Source organism: Stegodyphus dumicola, chromosome 11, assembly GCF_044657685.1.
Source record: "Stegodyphus dumicola isolate Sdum_Otavi_A_Nest chromosome 11, ASM4465768v1".
NCBI lineage: Eukaryota > Metazoa > Arthropoda > Arachnida > Araneae > Eresidae > Stegodyphus > Stegodyphus dumicola.
In genome coordinates, this window is record NC_140778.1 from 161,162,096 (window position 1) to 161,181,048 (window position 18,953).

Sequence of the window (18,953 nt, forward strand, 5' to 3'; positions counted from 1 at the left end):
GCATTAATACGTATTATTAAAGGTAGCCCGAAGGAAAGAAGGGCTTGAATTTGTCGTCTCGCTGAGGGCTTGCGATGTCTCATTGATACTTAGAAGTAGGAATTTATTTGAAGTAGGATACTGGAAGTAGGAAAGCATGTCCAGAAGTAGTAACCATGCTAGTTGAGGTAATTCAGCTGACATTAGCATATGTTAAATTTAGTGAGTCTGAGCACACGACTCATCATATAATCTTCGTGAGTGGTCTTAAATTTGTGGCCCGGAAGAAATTTTATGCGGCCCCGCGAATGCATTTCAGTAGTATATTTGTCGCAAATATGGTGTTGTATAAATTTTAATTATTTGAAGTCCTACTTACATTATTCGCATTACCATTAAAAGCAAACGTTAATAACCGAGCAGGGGATCTGATTAACTTTTATTCGTACTTATAAAAAAATAAGCATGCTCAGTTACAAATTTTCCTCCCTAAAAATGATCGCTTTCTTTGGATGTACCTTTACATTTGAACAGCATATATATATATATATATATATATTTTTTTTTTTTTTCAGTCGAAACGTGTTAAGGAAACAAACCCACCGCGACTCTATAAGCATTCGCAATACGTGAAAATGATAATTTCTAGTAATTTTTCTTCGAGGCTACAAACGTTTTGACTGGATACCACATCAAATATTAAGCTGTAGTCAGAAACAAAGAGATTTGTATCGAAGAAAAATTTAATAATTATGGGAAATTATTTTTTCTGAATTTTTACGCCACTTGGAAAGTTTACATAATTAGCTTATTTTAGCTTTAAAGAAGATTGTTTAATGATTATTTAAACATATGAGTATTATTTGAAATTAAGTCAATCTGAAATATTAATATTTAGCTGTTAATATGTTTGGCTTAGAAAGCTGTAATCAAGACAAATATCTTGCAGGTACTAAGCATTAGATTTTAGACTGAAAACTAATATAAATTTGAACTTCTTTCTTTGCATTATAATTATTGTTGTTAACGTATGTTTTAATAAATATTTAATAAACGAAATTTAAAATTTAGTTTGTTGTTTATTTATTTTTTTATGAAAAGGTTTAATTTCGTTTTAAAAAAAACCTGGCTACTCAGCTGTTTTTACGCCATGTATTCGACCCGTATGTAATTTGAGTTTGAGTTCACTGCATTTGGTTTTGGAACCCTAGAAAGGAAAATCTCCTCGAGTGGATATACTTTAATTGTTCATTGTCATGAATGCTTCCGGTACGAACATAAAAATGATGTTTAATTATAAATGACTAGGAAAAATGTCTCACAGTCAAATGAGTTACAGAGTTTTGATATGCAATATGAACAAATGATGTAATCCCATGGATTCCCTTTTATTTAGGTAGGTAGAAACCATCAAGCAACTAGATGGAGAATGAGGGTTACTATATTATTTCCTGGATGCATTGCTGAGCTGCTCAAATGTAACGTAATGTCTCAAATGATTAAATACATTAATTTACAAAGATTATAGTTTTGGACGAAGAAAGGGATTTTCAACAAAAAGATGCTTTAATTACATTAAGAAAATTGAAGCCTTTGCTAACCTGTATGCTTAAAATACCGAAACACCCGTCCTTGTCCATTTCTTCAACTCCCTGTATATTAACGGGCAAAGAAGTCCGAAGATTTCAAATGACATCCTTTCTGTTTCCTAACAAAGAAGCTTCCATTAATCTTTTAGGACAGGCTATCTGCAATAATCTGATATAATGCATTACAAGAGACTGTACCTGTTACTGCGTACCTTAAGCGAAGAGAAGGAAACAACATCACATTCTCGGCCGTTTCGGGCGGTTGTAGTCGTTTGAATGAAAAGCCGTCTCGGGTATTTCGGCTTCAAAAGGGTCGAGAGTCCATTCCGAACTATGAAGAAAGCTAAGGAATGGTCTAGGGCAGCGGCTCTCAACCTTTTGAGTAACGCGTACCATATAAACAAAAACAGAAAACCTTTAGTACCACCAGTATATTTTACAATGATTATTTTTTAATTTCTCAATAGAAATACTTAAAAGTATATATATTTTGCAATTTGCACAACCATTTAGCTAACTATATTAAATAGACACACATACAAATATATTGGATTGAAAGATTTGTTAATATTTTAATTATCAAAATTTAAGTTATAATACTTTAATTCTAAATTTGAGTGTGGAACCCTGTTTAAGAGAGATAAGTTTTCTTCACGTCTGGTCATAATTCACTTAATTTTAAGCGTAAATAAGGATCCACTTTCAATGTTGTTCTATAATTATTTTTAAGTATAATATGGAAGAAAATTCTTGTTCATACAAATAGGTTGTGCAAAATAGCAGTAAAAATTTAATAGCTTTATTTGAAATGCCTTTAAATTTTTTTCCTGTTCAACGAAAAGGGGGCTCATACACTTTAAATCTCTTATGATCTTCGAATATGTGACTGTTGCAAGAATTAGGATAGTTTATTTATTTGAAAAGCAATTACTTACAACTTTTTACAGCTGATTACATAAGATAGCTGCTTTGGAAACTAGTAACATGAGGGTTTGTGTTGCCAGAAATATTTTTGTTATTTAATCCGCTTTGTGACAAAATTTTCGTCATGTTTCCGCCTTGCGCGCATGATATTTTAAAAGTGGTTAATGGTACATACTTGAAATTGGATGGAATTCTTTATATGGGTACTATTTTCTAACTAAACCAAAAATCTGATGAATATTTTAATATTAAAAAATTTTAGGCACGAAAACATTACCGTTTTTTTTAATCAAATACATTTTATAAACTCAACTCCAAATAAAATAAAAGTTTAACATGAAATTCATAGAATTTTTGGTTCACAGTAATTTCCAAATGTTATAAAAGCTAGATATTAAATACGGAATTAAATTATGCAACAGAATGTTTTAAACTGTGTGCGCAAGGTGGAAGCACGACGAAAGCGTTTCTCATAAAGCGGATTAAATTATAAAAATATTAGTGGCAACACAAATTTTCTGATTACTATTTCAGAAAGCAGCTATATTATGTAGTCAGCTGTAAAAAGGTGGAAGTAATTGCTTTAAAAATAAACAAGATATTCCAGTTCTTACAACAGTCACATATTCAAAGATCTTATGGGTTTTAAAGTGCATGAGTCCCCTTAACAAGTGTGTTGTTTTTGAAATCTTCGGTTAGAGTTCGAACGCAGGAACTTTCTATCAATTGTTCCTTTTCTTCACGAAATAAAACTTCAGGCACATTTGAAGAAAATGGATTTCCAATCCAGTTATCTTTTTTTATAATCCTCGGGAAAATATATATTGAAATTATTTATGAATGAAAAACAATGATTTTTAATGTCGGATGATAATTCTTTTCTTTCAAATTATTTTTGATTAGGAAACCTTTCTAAAAGCGAAAAAAAGGCTTAAAATATTATTATTGAATTCTTTGACTATTAGCTCAAATTTTTAATCATTGCATTTATTTTATCTCTAATAGTAAACAAATTAAACCTTGTCTTTGTAATTCTAAATTTACTTCATTTAACTTCCCCCAAATACCAGCTAAATATGCTAAACCCGCCAACCATAATTCACTAAATAGACATTTGTGCAATTCAAATTTTGAATTATACAGGAAAATTTGAATTTTTGATCGAAGTTCAAAAAGACGATTTAAAACTTTGCTTCTGGATAACCACCTTACTTCGGAGTATAATAAAAGCGTTTCATGTTCACTGCCCATTTCTTGACATAAAATCGTAACTATTCATGAATTTTAAACTCGGCCTTTAATAAAATTAACAATTTTCACGTCTTGACTCAAAACGATTTTTCAGGATTTTGGGGATTCTTTTGGCTACTAAAGCTTTACGATGAATGGAGCAGTGAGTAAATTTAGTTTCAGCTGGGATTTTCTTTATTTGAGAAATTGCACCAGATTGTTTTCGTGTTAAAGCCCGAGCTCCGTTACGACACTGCATTTATTCCAAGGAATATCATTCTCTGACGTAAAACTGTCAATTACTTTGAAAATTTCATTTGCAGTTGCTCTTTCATGAAGCCATACCCAAAATAAATACTCTTCGGCAGTTCAATTATCTTCTTAGAAACGTACTTAAACTAATAATTGAAAAAGGTTCGTTATATCAGTACTTTCATCCAATTGCAATACAAAATACTCACTGTCTTTTATTTATTTAGTTTTTTTTAATAAGCGTTTCTTTTATGGAATTTGCCATTTCATCAATTCGTCGACTTATTGTGTAATTTGATAACATAATATAATTAAATTCTTTAGCCTCTTTTTCGTTGAATGATGTCAAAACAACATCTTTTAGCTGCTGGTAATATACAGTTTTTCTCGTATAGTGTAAGACTTGTCAATTCTTAGGCTTACTAATTAACTAGATTCCACAGCTTTTTTGATTGAAGTAACAAAACTTTTCATTACTTGCTTGCCATTTTTGAACTCCGATAATTTCTTCTTACCATATTCTTCAGATTTATCCCTTAAATTGGCATGCTCAGATTCAAGCTATCTTTTAAGAAACAATGGTTTCATACTTTGATTGGATAATATTTCACCGCAAACCACACACTGAGGTTAGCGGTACAATTCATCTCCATTCCAAGTATACCCAAATGATAAATAACTTTCCTTATATTTTTTAAAAGCTTTTCTTTTCAATATTCTTAGTGCTAGTAGATTGTTGTGGTTCCATCACCTGTGAATCATAACTTTTCAGCTTAGTCAATCCTAGCCATTTTTTCATTTTGGAAATCTAGATTTGTTTTATTATTTTTTCACAAGTATTAAAATGCATAATATATTACGAATTCTTATAAGCCAAACGACGATGTTTTCAAATTGCGTAGAAAAGTAAAGAATACAAAGCAACAAGAAGACAAAATACCTGCTGTTAGAGACAGCAGGTAAACGTAAAAATAATTGAAATGATGATAATTGAAAATGGAAAAAGCAATATGAGCCCGGAAATGGTGACTAATAAACTGTAGACCTGCTAATAAATCGATCAACTATAAAAGAATTAATGAGGCACTATAGTCTTTTTATAGGAAGTATTTTTATCTCCTATTTTATATAAAATCCATTTCTATTACTCCTTTTAAAAACATCCCTTACGACAAATTTTGTTACGTCTATGGCTAAAAAAATAGTTGTTTAAATAAAAGAAGGCCTATTTTGCTGAATTCTATGAGCGGCTATTGACCTTGAACAAAGCTCAGATCCCCTACATTTACGAGTGTTGGAGAAAAAACATTAGACAGAATGATGGGGTACAGAGGCTGTTCACGCATTTTTTAGACGATGTATATTATATTCACAAAACTAAATTACATAAAATTCTTGTGTTTTAAATGTTCTATTTGACATCCCTTATCCTGAACTATCTTTCTACACCGCAATTTCCAGGATAATAATGCTTTTTGAAGTGGCAGAAAAGGTATTCTATCCCATTCCTCCCGAACAGCTTTCCAGAGTCCTGTTAGGGTTTTGGGACAACGTTTGGATAATGCAGTTTTTAAAGGTCCGAAAGCACAAAAATCCATAGGTGACACATCGGGAGATTTAGTAGGGATATCAGTGAAGGGTATGGCCTTGATACCAGTTTTTTGTTGCATTTCCTTTAGGAAATTTACAGTGGATTTTTAAGTGTGACTGCTAGCTTTGTCCTGATGGAGTCTCACAGATTGATGGCACTGTGGGTGAAGCGATGGTATTTCATTCAGAAAAATTGGCGATAAAATATGTTCCTGATAGTATTTGGAGTTAATCTTGACATTTTTTTGCACTCTCTTTATTTTTAACTTGCCATTATAAGAAAAACCAGCAACAATCATGAATCCCTTAGAAAAACTTTCTCTCGATTCTTTGAACCATGTACTTAGATCTTTTTCTCCCCTTTTATGAAAATAAATGGCTCTTTTTTGTTACAATCTTTTAAATACACCCATGCTTCACCTATTGTGACAATTGTTTTCCATTTTTCTTTGGATAAGTGTTTCTCATATAGAATTCTGCAGCGTGTCCTTCGTTGAGCGATATGCTTTGGAAGAAGACGATGCACATTGCGTTTTTTCGCTTTCTTAAGATTTAAATCAACGTTTATCATTTTGTTTACAGTGGACACCGAGCATTTTAATGATTTTGCAACTGTCCTTTGACTAGGAGGATTTTCTTTTAACATTAAACAACGTACCTTTGCAATAGTCGAAGATGTTCGTTTTTTCCTTGGATACTTGTTTGGAATTTTTGGCCCACTTGAGGCTCCAATTTGACTTTTTTTGACCAATTTGACCAATTTAACTTTCTTGTTGATGATATTACCTATCGACGCTTTAGATATTACAAAACAATGACTCTCACATCGTTTTTGGATAACAGAGTATGCATATTTCTCTTCGGAAAGAGCGTAAATGTAGTCTTCGAACCACTGCTTTGTTAAATTCGCCATTTTGAATAAAAACAAAACTTTCAAGCCACAGACGATAATTTTGACTTTTAAAAACATAGTGCAATTGAAATTACTTCTTTTGCAGCAAACGAGTTTTTATTACTGCTTACCAAAATCGTCTAAAAAATGTGCGAACAGCCTCTGTATTCAATTTTTGAATTTAGAAGATAAGATAGATTGTTTGTTTGCGTACCACCGATTTTTCTCCTGCGTACCACTGGTGGAGAATCGTTGGTCTAGACAATACATCAAAGAATTCGTTTTACTATTAAGCTCCGTATTTTCCGAACCCGAATTCAAATAAGCGCTGCATTTAAATCCTTTCAAGGATACGCCTTTGATCCAAAAGAATGAAAACTATAGTGGCTCAAATGGAGGTTTTATATTTCACTAGGCAGACTTTTTAAGACCTGACTGTCGGTTATTTAAGCTAATAAAATAAAGAAAAATTTTAATTTTGGCTTTTACGACCGAAGTATACTTTTTTCCTAATGGTAATAGTATATATAATATTTGAAGCTCTCAGCTTATTTCTTTGTAATGTTTATGAGCAACTAGTGTTTTGCTGCTAGTGCAATTCTTAACTTAAAATTTCTAATTATTTCAGTATAATATACATTTGTATTTCTTATTTAATGTGACATTTAGGTATAATAAATGAATAATTAATGATTTAAATTTAATAAATGGTGAGTGTCGCTTACGTGCAATTAAAATAAAGTATCTTTGGTAAGTTCAGGTTATAACATTGACAAATAGCAACGGTAATTAAGAAAATGTATTTAAGAGAGGAAAAGAACATTTAAAGAAAGGAATAATAATTTAATAAATTAATATCATTAAGGAAAATTTAGATTTTAAAATTAAATCTTTTGCTATTTTAACTCAATGCATAAAGGAAATATTTGATTCATCTTCGAAGCTAATTGTAATCGCTTTTATATTTCAGGTTTATATTCATGGAGATGATGTAAAATCTCTACACCAGTATATTCCTTCAGAGACCCTTCCTCCAGAGCTCGGTGGAGCAGCAGAATCAATCAATATGCACAAGTATCAGTCTTTCGTCCTCAGTCAAGAAGCATACATACAGAAACTCAATCAGTATGGCTTCATCAAAAACACCAAACCACACTGAAACATTTCAAAATTTATTAGTTAGGTTTCTTGAAAGTTATGTATATAGAGAAAAGAAATATTTTTACGAAATATCAGTATTATGTATTTTACGAAAATTTCCTATGTGAAGCAGGTTGAAGGGTTCTGAAATATGTAATATAAAATATAGACTAATATTGCAACAAGTTTGAGGAAATGTACAATGATGTTAATATTTGTCCACTCAAGTTTAGGTTTATTATCTTCGGAATTGCTCTGTATTTCTCAGAAAATGAAACTGTGTATATTCTAGACCAACGGTTCTCAACCTCTTAACTAACACGTACCATTTAATCAAAAACTGAACACCTTTAGTACCACCATTACATTTTACAATGATTATTTTTCAGTTCCTTAATAGAAATAATAATAATCTGAAAGTTTTCAGATTTTGCATTACGACCAAAGGGACTTTATTTTAACCTTTTGTGTGTTACCTTTATTTATTAAATATCATGTTCTTCGCACTTAAACCATAAAATTCAATTCAACTGCAATATCGCAAGATAATTTTAAAATGAGCATATCTTTAGAATTTCCAATACACAGTCTCGCGCGGTGGAGATAAGAATTTTTTTTTTTTTTTTTCGTACAATGTTGCCATTGCTCGCTTTAGAATCGTTGAGTTTGTTAATCAAAAATTCGTTAAAGTGTTACAAAATATGAGATCGATAATAAAACAAATTCCAAATTCGCCCACATTCGGTGGAAGATTACGTTATTCAAAATTTGATGGCTCTATAATCACACTGCGAGATACAAACTTACATTTTATGCAGATTCTTCATTATTTAATTTCTTTAGATATTTTTAGAAGTAAGAGGAACGTTTAAAAGCTTATGCTAAAAAATACATTTGACTCTATAGTTCCTTAGCAAAAATGTAAAATCATTCAACAACTAGAAATAATAATAAAGTGGTAAATGCAATCTCCTAAAAACTGAATGTTCAAATTACAGTCGAAATGACTTCAAAATCAAAAAGGGGTGAGAAAAAATTAATAAATTTTAACGCACAAATAATTTTAAAAGGACTTGTAAAAGTTAAACATATTTCAAAAATACATGAACCACTAAGGTCTCTCTAATTCATGTTGTCTTGCTGCTTTTGTATTTCTTTAAATACAACACAGGGCGATAATATTTGGTAGCAACAATTTTAAATGTCCGATCGACATTTAAGTTAAATGTGAAACTTAATGTGAAAACTTAAATGTGAAACTTAATGTGAAACCGACAAAAGTAAAAAAAACTTAAATGTGAAACTGACATTTAAGTTTTCAACGCAAAATGCCAAAACGAATCTCAAGTATTCATATATTTATGGTGAAACTATTATGAAGAGCCGTTATGTGTGAGGTTCTTAGTGGGATTCCGTGATAAGCTCTGGTAAGAGCAGGATAAATGCCTGCTGAACACCAGAATATGCAACTAAAGCATCAAAGCCAAAACGAAGTTAATAGCTCTTCTGGGCTAACGCCGTTTGGGCTAAAAAGAAAGAAAAAAATCTGAATGCTCTTCAGATTTTATACTCCGCCCAAAAGGACGTTTTTTTTAACGTTTGGTGCGTTTACTTTTATTTATTATAAATACCATGTTCTTCGCACTTTAAACACATAAACTTCAATTCAACCATAAAATATTTAAAAACAGCAAAATAGCATACTTTTAGAATTTCAGATACACAGTCTCCTGCGATGGAGATTAAAATGATTTTTCGTTCGGTGTTCCTATTGCTCGCTTCGAAATCATTGAGTATGTTAATTAAAAATTTGTTAAAAGTTTTGAAATTTGAAAAAGATAATAAAAAAAATTCGAAATTCAAACTCCGGCCTTCCAAGTGGCCATGTTTGGTTGGAGGATTACGTTATTCAAAATCTGATAGCTCTAGAACGTTGTTTTTTCTCAATGCGAGGAACATTCATTCATTCATGCAGATTCTTCATTATTTAGGTTTTTTAAATATAATGCATGCAAGGAGGTTAGAATACATGGAGATGCCGTCTCTGCTATTGCAGTACAAAGAAAGTGAAGCCAGGGGAAGGAAATAAGCCACGCCACAGGACGGCAAGAAAATGGTTACCTTACTAAGCGAAGTGAAGTAAAATGCCAGCTGGTTTCAAGTTCTCAGTGTGTTTTCTGATTTTGTATGCCTAGATCTGAAAGGCCTAAAAGGCACTGAATTGTTACACCGAAATAATGTCTACATTTCCGACTTCATGTCCATGTAAAAGAATGTTTTAGAACGTGCATAAAAAAGTAGAATAATCGAAATGTGTGTTTGAATGGCCTTCAAGAAAGAGTTTGAGTATTTTCTTTGTACACGAAGAAATATATATAGTTCTCAGATTTACCTTTTCATAATAATAATAAAAGTGATATTCGTAATTAACTTATATTTGATGGCAAAACGATAAGTAAACAAGGGGAGGGGGAGTGGCTAGCTCTCCATGGGAAAGAAAACAGCTTACTTTAATGTCTGATCATAATTACATTACAAGTGTGTTACCTATTATGTGTTTAACCACATTTTATTTTGTGCTCAAGTAAATATATATTAACTGGATTTGATTTTTAGTCCCAAATTTTTGTGTGAGTTTTAAAATAACAACGTAAAATTTACATATTTCTATCATTGTTTATTCAAATTAAGTTTTTTCGAAACATAAGTAATATTTATAACATGAGAAATTTGAGAATTATATATACTTAGAATAAGTAAAGTATAATCAAATTATAGTTTGAGTACATAGTTACTGTTTTGCGATTACAATACTTTTCATGCTATTATTCATAAATTACAGGTTGCAATTACATAATGTAGAAATTATAGCAATTATACAATGTAGAAATAAAATGAAATGGCGAGAAAAGTAAAGGAAAGAGGGCGTGAATGCTTGCTTGCTTAAATGCTAATTGCATATGCTTATATTAGCCCAGTTGGGCTTTAATAAGCTATATTGATCTAATCCCCTAAGGACAATCAGAATGTCAACTATCAGCTAGTTCCCAGCCGGGAAATCGGAGCGGGTAAGGAAAAGAGGGCCCATCGGCCATAGTGACAAAGTCCAATCATCAAAGTAACTTAACTCTCACCCCTGAGACAAGAGTAATAATCACGTGTATGGAGCTATGAAGATGCAAAAGAAATGAAAATACATGAAACGTGCATAGGATACAGTGTTGAACATGTAATAAACAAATGAAAGTGAAGTAGTGTACGCATAAAAATGTGTTATTTACATATTTGAAAACGAGTGGGCTAAGTGACAAAATTGTGATCCCTCATTCTGTGAGCCGTGAAAGGCCTGATATTGTAGTCCTCAGGAATGCAGACATAGTTCAGTACAGCATTAAAGTTTCCTTTACTGCAATTCAAGCCTTTGTCAAAGAACTTGCTGTTAAGTTTTTGCAGATATTTGTCAATATATTCAACTTGTAAATGATCGTGCAGGAGTTTGTTACGGATGTAAAAATGCGCTCCTGTAATGGGTGCGTAAGATTGTGTTTTGAGTCACCTGCAATTTGTTGATATCTGAGCTCGTAACAGTCGCCCAGACAGGGAACGCATAACGCATAATTGGTCTTAAAATGGAAATATAAATCTGTCTTTTCCTTCTCAGATCTAACTGCGAGCTGCGCCCTAGCAGTACTTGTAATTGTTGAGCAATTCCTCTGGTCTTGTTTGCAATGTAATTGACATGCGTACTCCACGTGAGTCTTCGATTCAAGTAAACACCTAAATACTTGGCCTTGTTTACCATCGGAACACGTTGGCCGAATAGGTAAAGTGGCTGAACTGAGACCAGTATTTTCTTCCTTCTAACAAGAAGTAGCTGTGATTTAGTCGCATTGATGGAAATCTTCCGCCTGGAGCACCACTCTTCAATGTCCATAATTATATCCTGCATAACAGAAATTGCCCTGTTAGGCTGAATAGATCTGACAGCTACAGCGGTGTCATCCGCATAGCAGGCCAGCAATGTATTTCTGTTGAGTGTATCCCGCGGGAAATCAGCCGCATAGAAAAGATAGAGTACTGGGCCAAGACAGGATCCCTGGGGGACGCCTGCAGCGATAGTTTTGTATCCAGAATGACTTTGTTTGCAGCTAACAGTAAAGTAACGATTTGCAATATAAGATCTGGTGAGTAAGATCAGTTCTATAGGCAAATTCATCATTATCAATTTATATATTAAGCCCTCATGCCAGACACGGTCAAATGCTTTGGCCACGTCCAGCATGAGCACTGCAGTACAACTCTTATGATGCAGAGCAGAGCCGATAAATTCCACAAGCCTAATCAGTTGTTTAGATGTGCAAAGTTCACTCCTAAATCCGTACTGATCTTCTAAAAGTACCTGTAAATAAGGCTGGAATTTCCTTAAAATTATTCGTTCAAAGATCTTGCCTATATTAGAGAGCAAGCTTATGGGCTTGTGATTCTCCGCCTTAGTGATGTCTTTTGCAGGCTTCGGTAGTAGGAAAACTTTTGCGTACTTCCAGCAGTCGGGGAAGTAGCATAACGTAATGCATATATTAAAAATGCTGGAAAGTATTGTGATTCCACCGCGCGGGATGTTCCTGATCATTAAATTTGTAACTCCATCAATACCTGGGGCTTCCTTGGGGTTCAATTTGGAGATAATATCCGTAACTTCTCTTAGATTAGTTAAACTATCGGCATTTAGAACCGTGGGAGCACCTAGCCATTCTTCTACTTTCATTTTCACTTGGGTCTCAAAGTGAATATTACGAGGTGTCTGATTGGGAGAAAACTGCTTTTCAAGATGTGAAGCCAAAATCTGACATTTGTCAGTATCTGAATAAGCAGTCACGCCGTTGGCAATAATTGGCCTATCACACTGATGGGTCCTCTTTAACATTTTTGTAAACTGCCAGAAGGCATCACTATCTAAGTTTAACTCCTCCATTTTTATCATTCCAAGCCTCACACTTTAATTTATGCATTTCAAGCTTAATATGCTTACTGATCCTATTTAACTCCGTTTTAATAATTGGGTCCCAGGTGATATTATACCTCCTTCGCAGCCTGTTTCTTTCGGCTATGAGAGATTTGATGTACCTTGGAATCTTAGCGATTTTACAAGACCTTTGAGTAACCTTGGTGGCCTCATAGTAAGAGTCATTAAGACATGTAGTAAACTTATCAATCTCCTTGTCAATATCAGAAGGGCTTTTCATAGCACCTAATCTAGGGAGCCTAACTTTCACAACATTGTGGTACATTCTCCAGTCGGTATGGGTCTTAACATTCGTATAATTAATACTGGTGACCCCTAGTGTAGCAATTACAGGAGTATGATCAGAGTTTAAGTCGTCTCGAACCTCCAGCACCATATTAATTCCTGTATTAGACAAAATGATATCTAGAATATCAGGAGTGTACCTGATGTTGCTGGGCCTGAACGTCAGCACGTCAGGCGCAAATATAACCAACTGGGTGGTTACTGATATACTCTCTCAGTACTTTACCATTGTGATTGGTGATGCGGCAGCCCCAATCTTTATGCTTACTATTTAGGTCGCAACCAACAATCAGTATTGAGGAATTCGGAATAATATTTTGTAACATTTCCTCAGTTAGCCTATTAGTAGGGGGTTGTAGATTGCCGCAAATAAGGTATCTCCAATCTTAGGCAAGCTAATAGAGGCAATCACAATTTCATAGCCCTTGTCTCTTTCAGTCGAAATTAAACAAGATGAATATTTACAATGAACGTAGATGAGTGCTCCACCTCCTCTGTGATGTAACTTATCACATCGGTAGGTTCTATAATTTTTGATCCTAACTCTGTCTCCTGGGGTGATGTGCGTCTCGGAGATCAGGCAAATATCATTGTCGTTCTCATACATAAAATCCTCCAACTCATCTTTCTTTCCTCTCATGTTGTTAGCGTTCCACACTAACATCTTGATTGGCCTAAAATTATTATCTTTCCTATCCATGATTGGGTTCATTATTGACCGCGTTGAAACTACTAGCATTTGCGCTAGGAGCTAAATTTACTTGTAGAATGCCGGAAGCCTTAATAGCCTCAACAAGGTTTTTAAGCCCTACAAAAATACTTCTAGCTTCATCTAGAATATTCATTGTTTGCCAGCCAACAGCGGCGGCATAAGATTTATTGATAATTACTCTATCACTGAAATTCTTCAAAGGCGGATTTTGAGTATTTATTTTGGGAAAATTCGGGCAACCCCTGTAGTTGCTTGTATGATCTAATTGGCAATTTATACACTTAGGTTTATCTTCTCTTGGCTTGGGACAGTGTTTTGAATAATGATCGCCAGCGCATTTCATGCATTTCGGGTCATGCATACATCCTGCCTGAGCATGATGAAATGCCTGACACCGAAAGCATTGTACCGTCCCTTTCCTTCCTTTGTAAGCTTCTACTTTAACATTCAGCAAACATAATCTAGTTATATTATGTATCCCTCTCGCCTTTTTCATTCCTCTTCAAAATAACTAGAAACAGGGGCAGATTAAATTTTTCTCCATTTCTGCGTCTTACTAATTGCGAGACTCGTTCAACTGGGAAACCTCTATCTATCAGTTCATCAGCTATCTCTGAGGTTGGCGTGTCGATCGGTAAGCTGCGTATAACAACTTTAACCTTCTTGTTTTCGGGTAAAATAAATGATTGATATTTCACTCCTTTGGCATTAAGTAATGCAGTTAAACTCTTATGAGTTTCTATACTGTCAACTTTTAGCTCATAGTGGTCTTGAGCTTTCATTATACCTGATTTTAGCTTAATTCCTGCATCTTTAAGCATTTCCTTATATTTTAACCAGGAGTATTTACCATCTTGTATAATAATCGGGGGAGCTTTATTGCTCACTTTATTTGGATGTATGAATTTATCCACATCCTGCTCATTATTTTCGGCAGAATTGGAACCAGTTTCATGATCATGAGCATCACCTATTAGCCCAGCCGGGCACGTGACCTCATCTGCAGCACCGATAGGCCGATAGGTCGGTGCAGCACCGCTTATGCTTTCCGTCTGAGACGTACTCGCAGCCGGCTTCTCGGGGATTTCACTAGATGGCGCCACATTAGCGTGGGCTGTATCCATATTATCCACGTCTGGGGCTGTATCCATTATATCAGAAGTTGTTTCCGTGGTCGGCTCAGCTGTCGAAACTTCTGACAAAACACAGGAATCCGTCAGAACAGGCTTTCGAGAGGGTTTTCTTAGTCTTCTAGTAATATCTCCTTTAGGACCTGAGTCCGTGTCGGAGCTGTCTTCATCCAGTGCTTTATATTTTTTCGACTGCTCTTCATCTGAGCGCGCAGGGCTGCTGGCTCGTCTGACATTAGTTTTGTTGATTCCAGTTATTGAAGAATCACTGTCATTAACCTTAGGAGCAGGGATGTTTGGTTTGGGAAGAGAAGTAGAAGAACGATCAGCGTTCAATTCTCTTTCGATGAAAAGTTTGAGGCGTCGAAGGAATTTAAGGTCTCGTGCGTCCTTAGATGAGAGAGATCCATCAACTTCTTTGATGCATTCTAAGTTGGTAATCTCAGAGGCAATAAAATCAATCATTCGATCCATGGTGGAGCGGATGGCAGAAAATGAAGCAGCCGAGAAAGCAACCAGTGTATTGCAATGCCGGCCTACTGTTACAGCGGCATGCACTCTGATCAGGTATAATAGAAGAGTTCCAATATAATAAAAATAATAAAGAAGAGTTCCAATATCACAAAATCAGGAGCGAGCAGATGTACGTCTTACATGTACGACAGTCAAAACTCGAAATCTCTGAGGGCGTGAAGAATCTGCGATCCTTTACTACTTACTACCAGGAACAAAATTGGGTGTGGTTAGAGCACGTCAATCTGTCTAAGCCACGACTATTAAGGGCGTGCTTTCCCCCTTTTTTGGCTTCACTTTGACTGAGTGGAGAGCATCTCCTTGAATGCATGGCAATAATATTTGGTGGCAACATTTTGAAAAGTGAATCGATACAAAATGCCGTTTTGAAATTAATAGCCCAGCTGAGTTAACGCCCTTTGGGCTAAAACATATTTTGCCATTTGCACAAAATATTGGCTATCTGTATTGAATATGCCCTCATAAAAATATTAGATTAAATATTGGTTACCATTTTAGTTATCAAAATTTAAGTTATAGTACTTTAATTCTAAAATTTAATGCGAAATATGGGCCTATTTAAAAAGGAAATCAATTTCTCTATGTCTGATCTTATTTGACTTTGTTTTAAACAAACAAAAACTTATTTGACTTTGTTTTAAACAAACAAAAAGTTATTTGACTTTGTTTTAAGTTAGAATCCACATTTAATTTTGTTCTGTATTTATTTAAAAAATATAACGTGGAAGAAAATCTTTGTTCACATATATAGGTTGTACAAACAGGCAATAAAAATTTAATAGCTTTATTTGAAATGCTTCTAATTCATTTCTTTTCCTGTTAAGCCAAAAGTTACCAAGTGTGTTACTTTTGATATCTTCAATTAGAGTTCGATCACAGGAAATTTTTATTAATTGTTCTTTTTCCTCACGATATAAAATTTCAGGTACATTTGAACAAAATGGATTTGCAGTCCAATATTCTTTTTCATAATCCGCGGGAAAATACACGTTGAAATTATTTATCAATGAAAAACAATGATTTTTAATGTCGGATGCTAATTCTTTTTCTATTTTCAAATTATCTTCGGTTAGAAAACTCTCTAAAAGTGGCAAAATGCTTAAAATATTATTATGCAATTCTTTGATAATTAGCTCGACTTTTTTTATCATTGAATTTAATTTATCTCTAACGGTAAACAAATTAACATTTTGTTCTTATAATCCTAAATTTAGTTCCCTTAACTTACCAAAAATATCAGCTAAATATGCTAAACGCGCCAACCATAATTCACCAAATAAACATTTTTGGAATTCAAATTTTGAATGACAGAGGAAAATTTGAATTTCTGATCAAAGTTCAAAAAGACGATTTAAAATTTTGCCTCTGGGTAACTTCAGAACTTTACTTCAGAATGTAACAAAAGCGTTTCATATTCACTACCTATCTCTTGGCATAAAATCGTAACTATTCATGAATTTAAAACTCGAGTTTTAATAAATTTAACAATTTTCACGACTTGACTCAAAACGATTTTCAGGTTTTCAGTGTTTGTTTTGGTTACTAAAGCTTCACGATGTATGGAGCAGTTTCAGCTGCGACTTTTTTAATTTGAGAAATCACTCCAGAATATTTTGCTTAAAAGCTCGAGCTCCGTCACCGCATACGGCAATGCACTTATTCCAAGGAATATCATTCAGACACAAAATTGTCAATTACTTTGAAAATTTTACTTGCAGTTGCTCTTTCATGAAGATATTCACAAAATAAATACTCTTCAGCAATTCGTTTGTCTTTTTCGAAACGCATGTAAACTAACAATTGAACAAAGTTCGTTATATCAGTATATTCCTCCTACTGCAATGCGAAATAGTCACTTTATTTTATTTTTTGAACAAGTGGCTCTTTTATGGAATTTGCCATTTCATTAATTCGTCGATTTACTGTACCATTTGATAACGGAATATTATTAAGTTCATTTAGCCTCTTTCCCGTTGAATAATGTTAAAACGATATCTTTAGCTGCTGGTAATATAAGGTTTTCTTCAATAGCGTGAGCCTGCCCAGTCTTGGCAATTTTTAGACTTACTAGTTAACTAAATTCCAGACCTTTCTCACTTAAAGTAACAAAACCTTTCATTACTTGTTTACTATTTTTGAACTCCGATAATTTTTGCTTACAACATTCTTCACATTTAGCACTTAAATTGGCATGCTTATCCCGTAAATTATACGCAATATTTTTGCTGCATTTCATTAAAAATAATTTCCTAGAATTTCATTAGAGATTTATTTTTCATTAAATTTCAATTCCCACTTCGCGACAACGCAAAAATGTATGAAACCCCAAAATATCTTCATTAAAATTTGAAAATATATAGAAAAATGTAAAACACCAAATACAGTTAAAAATATTATATATAAAAAAAATTTACAATTCAAATTATAGTTTTTGCGCAAAATCAAGCAATTCGGCCAGTGGGCAAGAAGGCAGAATTTTCGGGGCACAAAAGGGAAAGTTTACTTTTGGTTCCGCTCGGCAAAATGACACTGAAAATGCAGAAACTGACTTATTTAGCTGTTCTGATAAGTTTTAAATGTAAAGAGACATGGCTGCTATGGTAAAAATATTAGGCTTAGCCGCAATTAAACAACTTTTAAATTGCTGATAATTCTAAAACTATTGCTTGCAGTTTAACTAAAAGCATAAAAACCTTAAGCGGAAGATAAGAACAATACAATCGTTTTTAATACATTTTTAAAGCAAAAAAAAAAAAAAAAAAAAAAAAAAAAAACGGACAATTTACCTTTCTTCTGGTCCGACTCGGCAAAAAGACATTGAAGGTGCAGAAAGTCTTAATTCACTATTCTGCTAAGTTTCAAATGTAAATAAATACAGCTGCTATGGTAAACAAATAGGCTTAGCTGTACTTAAGCAACTTTTAAATTGTGTATTTTACAACTATTGCAGGCAGATTAACTAAAGGCATAAAAACCAGAAGATACGCATAACAAAATTCAATCATTTTTAATGAAAAAAAATGTACAATTTAACAACATATAGCGATAAAAAATTGAGCTCACTGAGCCGAGTAATAGAATGGGTATATATATGCTCAGTGAGCTCAATTTATATATGTATATATATTAGCTCAGAAGAGGAAAGTAATTTTTTTTGCTAATGCTTTAAAGCAAATATGATACTGCAGTTCCATAGTACACCATTAACCTAAAGTAAAAACAGTAATACAATACTAAAGTAGTTAAAGTTTATGCGGAAAAACCTCCTGTAATAACTACCAATCAATTTAATCTTAAAAAAAACTAATTGAAAAAAGAAAAGACTACATTTTTTTAAACCTAAAAAACATCAATTTTGTTCGCAAACAATCAAAAAATTTTAAAAACAATGAAATAATACAAAGAAAGGAAAAAATGGTTAATTAGCGCAATTCGAGGTTTACCCAGACTTATCAAGGAAAAAGGCATGAGAAAACGCCAAATTGGCTAATAACATAAGCACTTTTCGTCAAACGAAATAATTGAGACTTTAAAGCGGTAATTCATTAAATAAAATTATTTAATTAAAAAATCTTATTATAGTAATGTCTCAATAATTTCGTCTCTTTTCCAGACGTGCTTGCAATTTAAATTAAAATTGAATTTAAAGAACAAAATAAAATAAAGAATTTTA

The 18,953-nt window shown here is 33.3% G+C and overlaps 1 protein-coding gene across 2 annotated transcripts in view; it reads left to right on the forward strand.

Annotated features, from left to right (window-relative positions):
- The window catches only part of LOC118194618 (alpha-tocopherol transfer protein-like), a 49,988-nt gene extending 33,939 nt beyond the window's left edge, over positions 1–16,049 (forward strand). Inside the window, exon 4 of one of the 2 annotated variants that reach the window (XM_085826187.1) lies at positions 7,427–16,049. In XM_085826187.1, coding sequence (XP_085682313.1) covers positions 7,427–7,615 — 189 coding nt within the window. In that variant the 3' untranslated portion in view covers positions 7,616–16,049. The remainder of the gene's footprint in view (positions 1–7,426) is intronic. The other variant, XM_035365798.2, reaches the window with a different exon arrangement.
- Positions 16,050–18,953: the final 2,904 nt, after the last annotated feature.